This window comes from Humulus lupulus, chromosome 7 (assembly GCF_963169125.1).
Source record: "Humulus lupulus chromosome 7, drHumLupu1.1, whole genome shotgun sequence".
Lineage (NCBI taxonomy): Eukaryota > Viridiplantae > Streptophyta > Magnoliopsida > Rosales > Cannabaceae > Humulus > Humulus lupulus.
This window is the reverse complement of record NC_084799.1, coordinates 197,716,645-197,725,505: the sequence shown is the minus strand read 5'-3', so window position 1 is coordinate 197,725,505 and position 8,861 is coordinate 197,716,645. Positions and strand designations below refer to the sequence as shown.

The window sequence follows — 8,861 nt, the reverse complement described above, 5'->3', positions numbered from 1 at the left end:
AAGAATATAACTTTATTGAGAAAGTATTATAATAACTAATAAGTAAAGTAAAAAATTCGGTAATGAAAAAGTGGGAAATGAAATAAAAAGGAGGCATCTGTGGAAAGCCCGCTCAAAGTGAAAAACACATATATTTTTTTTATCTAACTTTAGAATAGTTTCAGTCACTTTTCCAAAAGTGAAAAAACCTCCTCATTTCCAATATCATTCCAAACCCAGTTCTTCTTCCTTAACTCTGAAACACCGAAACCTAACCTTTGAGAGGGTGACATTCTCCTTCGTCTGTGCTCGATCTTTGACTTCCACGACCACACCCCATCAGCGGGGAGCTCTTCAACTCAAGCTACTGGAAACAAAGAAATTCAGAAGGAAATGAGTGAAAAACCAAGCGTGGTTGTTAGCTTGGACTAGAAGAAGAAGATCAAGTGTGAGTACTACTTTCAGGGTTTGTTCATGGGCCTCTGCTTTCACTCAAGGAGCAGATTGAGAAGGTCAAATTTTTACTTTTTCTTTCTTTTCTTTCATCTGGCTATTTCTTTCCTTTATTTATTTAAATTTTTGGCTTAATTTAATGGAAATTGTTGGTGGTTGAGTTACTGGGTTGTTTATTGGGTTCTTGAAACATGTGAGGATTTTATCCAATAGCCGAAAAATGATAAATTTTTATTATCAGTTTGAGGAAGAAGAACACTGCTGCTTTTTCATCACTTATCAGTGATTCATCATTAATGTTCTCTTTGTTAATTTTATTATTGCAACCATGATAATAGTGATCTCTGTTTCTATGTAGCTACCAAAACCATAAGTAGCTACCAAAAGATTCAATTAATAAAGAATCACCAGATCTCAACCTCTCACATAATGCCAACCCTCAACTACCTAAATAAAGCTTCATACTTCCACCAATAAACAACAAAAACGAAATTCAATCGCAACTTCGAGCACATCGACATCCAAAACAGCAAAACACAAAAATCGAATCTCTAAGCACAAAGAGCCAGTATAACAGATCCAACACTTCACAAAGCAATAATTTTCCTTTCTTTTCTTTCCAAAGGAGAGAATGAAGAGTGAGAAATCAATCAAAACATTACCTCTAGCGACGCAATTCCCTGGCCTCGGCAGAATCATCCAATGGAGTGGAATAACGAAGGAGAGAGATTGTGTTGTTTGGGAGCTTAGAAAAAAACTGAAATTGAAAGAATAAATAAATAAACCCTCTTTTCCAAATAAATAAATAGACCCTAATTCCAAATACGTAACAAAGAGATAGATTTTACCCAATCCATTTCAGAGACTCCAATAGAGAATGTGTGATGGCTGGAGTGAAGAGGCACTTTGAGAATGGGATGTTGGATGCTATTGCAGGGGCAAACACAACATTTAGAGACTTAGCAGCATCAGTGGCATAAAATCTGAATATATTATCCCCTGTTGCAAAATATAAGAATAGGTCCCCAAATTAAGATCAAGTGACAGTTAAAAGAGATTGAGTCGATTGGGCAACTGGGTATTAACAGAGCATAGCTAAAACATACTTATAGTCACAGACTTAACAACCCAACTAGATATTATAATGTACATGTTATTTTCAAAACTGGGTTGTCAATTTTCATGGCTAGCAAAGCAAGTTCTATTCGCTAAAAATCTCACTATCAAATACAAACCCCATTCAAAAAATTTGTAATGTAGACAAATCACTTTGCTAATAATTATAGAAAGAAAAACAACCCCAACTTAAGGATACCAAGTCAGTAAAAAAGAAACGAAGAAGGGAAAGAGAAATTACCAGTGAAAACGATGAGATTGGGTTTCTCAGCAAGGATCATGCGGTGGATGAAGGCGGAGGTGTTGAGATCAGAGCAACCCTTCTCCTGTCTTGGCAGCACATTAAGAAAAGGAGTTGACTTTCCATCACCAAAGTGCATCAAGATTCTTCTGTGATATGTTGCTTGAAAGGTTGAGTTCAGAGAGATTCCTGTTTTCTTCTTTAACTCGTTGCAGTTTGTCTTCCATGCCATAGTTTCGTTCTTCTTTCAACTCAAATCACCAAATAGTTTGTAAGAATTTGTAAAGTTGAGAAATCTGCACAAAATATGTCAGTTCTGGCAATGTTTTCATCATTAGACATTGGTTGGTTCGGTGCTTGGTAGTTACCGAAACAAACTGCGCTGTAAAACAAAATCATGTCAATCAAAAGAAAAACCTAAAAGTTAAGACCTGAATGGCCAAACCCCTCCAATAATTGCTCAGTAACTTGGGTTCCAACAATGATCTCAACAAAACAAGAAAATAAAGAGTTGAAACTTGAATTTGACTGATAGCAAGGTAGTGTGGATCATATTCTTAGTGTAAAGAGTTGTAATTTGCTATATATAGCCACAACAAAAATATCAAAGAAGATAACCCAACACAGATTACTATTTAACTTGAAAGAAGGTTTTTTTAGTCACCAAATGAAGCTTATCATGACTTATTAGAGAAATTTATTTCATGTTTTTGTATTAAACAAAATAACAATGATTTGAAAAAGGCTAAGATCAAAATGAAAAACTAGACCAATTTGGTAGTGAAAATGACAGCAAAAACTATTTCTTCCTCAATGCAAGAGGAATAGGCAGATGACTTTTCTTGGTTTGAGCATTCGTCCTTGTTCGTTGTCTTCTGCTTGGCAATCCTTCCCTATTTCTAATCCCTTTATAGCACTGAATGCCCACCACTCTCTTCATGTCTCTCTCAACACAACCCCTCTGGAATATCCCCAAATAAAGGAATCAGAAAAAGAAGACATGTATCTTAACAAAAGATTACAATTTGTACTAAGTTTAGGGCTTTACCAATTCTTTTCCCACAACGTAGTTGGAGAGTTCTTCACCAAGAGGAAAGATCTCTCTTTTGGTCAAGTCCTTGGAGCTGTTGATGGATGACTGCAACTGAGTGAGAAAGGGAAATTTGCTGAAGATAATCGATTGAGAAAGGGAAAGTTGAGAGAAATGATGGAGGGTTCAGAGAGAGGTGAGGGTTCAGAGAAACGATGGACGAGGGTTAATATTATTTTTCTAAGTTTTTTATTTTATTGGGTGAAAAAATGCTTTTACATTAATTGAGCTTTTTTTTCCCTCCATTTTAACTTTACCCAACCATTTTTTTTGGTTTCCCTCCATTTTAACTTTATACCTATTATAATACTTTTCCAATTAGCTTATAATTATGTATTATAAAAAGAGGTATTTGGTGTAGTGTCGGTTGCCAAATCTGAGATGTCCCTGTTTTATTCACCCTCTTCCTACAATCTTCTTTAACATGGCCAATCCCTTGGCACTGAGAGCATAACTCAGGTTTCCATTCATAGAATACCTCAACATACACATAATCCCCTTTTTCATCATCAAATTTAATTTGAGCAGGTAGATCTTTAGTCAAGTTCACTTCAATAAGCGCCCTAGCAAACTGTAGTTTCTCCCAATTCCCTGTTGCTCTATCTTGACGCACCATTTCCCCAATTGTGCTCACAATTTTGGCCATAGTTCTCTCCCCCCAATACTTAAGCTCTAGATTTCTCAATTGAGCCCAGATTGGGACTGCCAAAACTGTTTCCTTGGTGAATTTAGATTCTGGATCCCATCATTTCATGATGATAGGTTTCCTGTCACAGAAATGATATCCTCTAGCCAAAACTCCATCTCTTACTTCTATCGATTGAAACCGAATCAGAAATATTCCTTGAGCCAAAAGCCCTATTTTATCTACCCCTTTGTCTCTCCATATTCTACGAAAGAATCCTTCCATCACCGAAAGAGGAGGATTGGCTTCCAATACATAACACACTAGAGATGAACTCCAAAATTGAACTTCTTCTTCTATGTCATTGACCTCTATTTTGACAACATGAGACTCTATATTCAAGATAGGCAGACAGTTACATGATTTTCCTTTAGAGCCCGAAATGTCGCCCTTCAAGACTCCCAACCAGTCATTGAGGGTTTGTTAAACCACTGATCTGCACTCCAGTTCTCCATTACCAGCCTCTGGTCCTCCCCTAGAATCTTTGATCTCTTGAGATAAGGTATCCTCCACTACTATCTCCGTCCGATTTTCACCTGAATCATCCTCTTCCTCAAAATTAAGAGCCTCCACCCCAAGAATTGAATCAATTGATTTAAGTTTCTTGATTGGATCTGTTGATGAAGGTTCCCATTTCTTCTTCCTCGGTGTTTTCTTCTTCAATTTTGGTCTCCCTGCCATGGCACCAGCTCAAGCTGAAGAGATAGCGAAAAAGTAATGTAATTTCATATACTTTAATTCTTAATAGTCATGCACGTGACAAGTGTCATTATCTTATTGGGTCTATCTAAACCTTATAGCTTGATAAATATCATCTTCATAATCAACTATATTAATCAAATCTTATGTTATAGTTAATATTCTTAAACTATAGGTTAAACTTATAAAATTTATAAGTGTTGCTACGAGTGTTCAACTAAGTCCCGACTTGAACCAAAATCCACAGTATTAAACATACTATAACTCCTACTAGCTATTACTACCACTACTACTATCTAACTAGCTAAGTAAAGTTCTTGGACTCTACAAATCCAAAGATTCCATATAACTTTGTTTTACTGGGAAATATGTAAATTCATTCCCTTCAATCTTAATCCTCTCATACTAATACTAGATTTTAGTCACAATAACGAATTTAGGACTTTTCTAATATTCACATAATATTATTCTAATAATAATAGTAAACAAATGATATATACAAAAATTAATTTCAAGTATTTATTTCATAAAACATTGTTCAAACACATATGCTTTAAAGGGCACTAATCCCAACAACCAATTCCCAAAAATGGAGCCACAGCCTTCCGAAAATTACATTGTGCAACATTCTCTCTCCAGATCTTATTCTTTGCCTTTTCAGACGTAAGGGCTTTTTCAACCACCTGGCATAAGTAGTTTCCTCGGGCACTGACGTAATCCGAACATCACGGGCTATCATAGCACTCATCCCTCGAACAAATCTATCATATCTTGCCACATCAATAGGCTCCAAGTCCACTCAAAATTTAGCTAGCCTACCAAATTTCAAGGCATAGTCGGTGACTGATATACTGCCTTGAACCAAATCGGTAAACTCGTCTAATTTTGCAGCTCAAACTGCGTTGTTGTAGTATTTATGGTTAAACATGTCTCGAAACAGAATCCACATCATTGTAGTAACATTCTGTGTCTGGACTTCCCACCAAATACGGGCATCATCTCAGAACATAAAGGTGGCGGAAGCCACTATTTCATTACCTGCCACCATAATAAAATCCAGGATGGAGGTAGTCATGCTCATCCACTTCTCAGCCGTGAATGGGTCCGGAACTCTCTCAAAGGTTGGATTGTGTTGTTTGCTACATCTATCGTACAACGACTCCCACCTGTTTTCAACCTCTAGCTATTTTACAGCAGGCACCACAGTAGGTGCCATGACTGGTGTAGCGTTCCCTGGCAGAACCTGCTGTCTCATCAACTGGATCTCATCTTCTTGACTCTGAAGTTTGGCTTGCATATCAGCAAGCACTTACTGCTAGTTCTCAAGGGCTGGCAGAGGGTTTGGCCCTGGCTATCATCTCTAGCCTCGATCTCAATGCCTAATAGTTGAACTAATCCACATTGAGGCATAACTCTCCAAGTATATCTGCAATCAACGACTTGACTTATCAGGAAATTATAACGTGTTCTAGTAGTCACCCGACGTTCCAAAACCAAGACTTAAGTAAATACATGTAACCACAATGCTAATAAGCATTTTAATAGCTCTAACACTCAATAGCAACGCTAATAAGAATATCTTTTCATATACACATAGCAGTGAACGACCAAGCCCTATCAGCATAACTCATGCTTCCTATTCCAGAATACAAATATGTTATATACACTTTAATTAAGAAATTAACTAAATAACCACATTAATAGTCACCAAACCTTGAGTCGAGCTTCTCTTTAGCAGCGAGCGTACATACCCAGCCAATCTTTAGGAACTTTTCAACCTAGATGGCTCTAATACCAAGACCGGTACACTATGTTTGAAAATAGTGCTTAAACCAAAAACCTGATTTTATGACATTTTCCCATTTGAGTTGCTACGCCCCAAAAAAAGAGTCGCGACGATTGAATAGGGATAGAGACTGACCCAAAAATCCCTTACACTTGAGTCGTGGCACATCCCGCCAAGCGTCGTGACTCTAAGGAGGTTTGAGGCACCCTTGCCTCAACTGAGTTCATGTGATCCTCGGAACCCAGAATTCCAGTGATTTCATAAATGGTAAATCCTCCCAAATCCATCGTAAATACTCTAGCAACACATATTCACAAATAACAATCACCAAAGACCTCTAAAACTCACCCAACACCCAAGACTCAGAATTCAAGGGCTCACCAAAAGTAGGGATCATACCTCATAAATTTCAAGATTCCCAATTTTATTCTAGCTTGACAGCCTCCAATCCATCAAGAACAACTCTACATCCACCAAAGATTGCCTCTAGACTTAAGGTTCAAGAATTTTCCACTTAAAGAGAAAGCTTGGAAGAGAAAGAGAAGGAGACTACTATTGAAAATGTGAGTGTGAGGAGAAGGTTACTAACTTGGCTAACCTTAACTGCATAAGGGCAAAAAGACCACCATGCCCTTATGCCACAAGTCCTTCTCAAAGCCCTTCAAGGGCAAAAGGATCATTTCACACTCCGATCCCACTAAATCTCAAATTCCACTTTTAATTCCCAATTAATATCTCTAATTGTGGAATATCACTATTTTTCCCAACATAAGACTCATACTCCAATTAGTCCCAATAACTCACCGAATTACCAAAATACCCATTGGCTCACCCCAAGCAGGGTATTAATCCTTCGTGTGACTCTACTGCTATCTTGCTCAAAAGGACCGACTCTCGTAGAATATCTCAAATAGATACATATAATAATGTGGTGTCAATCATATAACACAATATAATCACAATTATGCCCTCAGTGGGCCAACATTACAAATACTCCCCTTTAAATAAAAAGCGAGTTTTTTTATGCATATTTAATACACTTAAATATGCATAACCAGTCCTATCATAATATATAACTCATGAAATTCACATAATCACATAATAACACATAATATTGCAATAATGTTCTCCCGACACCCTAGTCAAGACACTAAGCTTTATTAGGAACTTTGGGACGTTACATTCTCTAAACTTCTCAAACATCTGAAACACAAAACCAAGCAATTAGGATCATGATCGAAAAAATGGCCAATATACAAGAGTACCCTAAGATAAGTGCTCAAGAATTGAAAGGGAAAGAAAAATTTCTAGTAAGATGTCTCCCAAGGCAATGAAACGTCGCTTGGAGAGACCATCGAAAATCAAAGAATTACGACAGAAAGACCGAAATATGGGAAAACAAATCCTTGAAAATAGTCATTTATGATAACTGGATTACATGAAGGCTCAAAACATATGATTTAATTTGGTAATAGAAAATTTATTTCACAACACTCCCTGCATAACTTACAACATTTTATTATTTGTCATTATGCACAATTTTATTTTACTTTCTTTTCCCTCTCTTTCTCATTTTAATATATTATTCTTTACCCTCTCTCCTTTCTGATTCATCCATTTCACTTTCTCTAGCTGACCTGACCTCTCATTTCACTTTACTCTCTCATTTGTATATAAACTCATAATATTGAATTGCACCAAAAAAAATCCAACTACTGAGGGAGCACCCACTACAACAAAAATGAGTTTTAGGGGCGACGCATGTCGCTCCTAATAACCCTAAAAGTCGCCCCAAATCTATGGCCCCTGATGAAATGTGCCTAATATGGTACATTAGGGGCGACTCAATGGGCCGCCCCTAATATTCAAATATTAGGGGCGACATAGTCACCCCAAAAATTTGAACATTTTGCATAATTTTTGTCGATGTGTCGCCCCTGATATGTCACTAGTCGCCCCTAATACCATGAGATGTCGCCCCTAATGTTTACACGTGGCATAAATATTAGTCGATATGTTGCCCCTGATATGTCACTAGTCGCCCCTAAAAATATTTTATTTATAAAAAATAATAAAATTAAATAATTAAATAAAATTTTAATTAATTATTAATCTAAATTATTAATTTAAATTTAAATAATTGTAAATAAAATATTATATTAAATATTCAAATTAGTTTATTAAGATAACAATTATCCATATTCTTAATACATTAAGATAACAAATATTTATATTGTTAATATAATTTAACAATAATTAATAATAAAATAAACCTAATCTCCTAAATCAGTTGCCTCATCCTCCCTATTGTCTTCTTGTTGCGGTTGTGGTTGTTGCGGTTGCTGTGGTGGCAGCATCGACCAAGGATATTGGGGAGGTAATGTGGACGATCGAGCTCCATACATGTAGGGATATGGCGGCTGCGACGACGGTGGAATCGGCCACGGACCTCGACCCCTTCAATTTGCGGCCCACTCCTCACTCATGTCCACACCTTTGGCCCAATACTTTTTGGTAGTAGTATTTGAACCTGTAATGCATGTTAGTTTTTACTCTAATAATCGTTATGTGTAATGTTAATTGTAGTCAGATCAGTCCTATAATGTAATATTATTGAATAAAAATGAATATGATATGTAGTCTATCTCGTATCATATTCTACGTTTCCCGTGTTATATTATTAATTATTTTAAATTATGACTATACTTTCATTCTCGAATACCATACAAATCAACATGTAATAGTTATGATATTATAACTAAAGTCAACCTCAGACATTAGAAGGAAAAAAGTAGCTTTGCAAAATTATAGG

The 8,861-nt window shown here is 36.4% G+C and overlaps 1 protein-coding gene across 1 annotated transcript; it reads right to left on the bottom strand.

The window, feature by feature from the left end:
- Positions 1-2,588: 2,588 nt before the first annotated feature.
- LOC133792552 (uncharacterized) lies at positions 2,589-3,525 on the bottom strand. Its single transcript, XM_062230458.1, has 3 exons — positions 3,280-3,525; positions 2,838-2,933; positions 2,589-2,750 (listed from the first exon to the last, which is right to left on the bottom strand). Exons 1-3 carry the CDS (start codon positions 3,523-3,525, stop codon positions 2,589-2,591), a joined length of 504 nt encoding a protein of 167 aa, XP_062086442.1.
- Between the last annotated feature and the right edge of the window lie 5,336 nt (positions 3,526-8,861).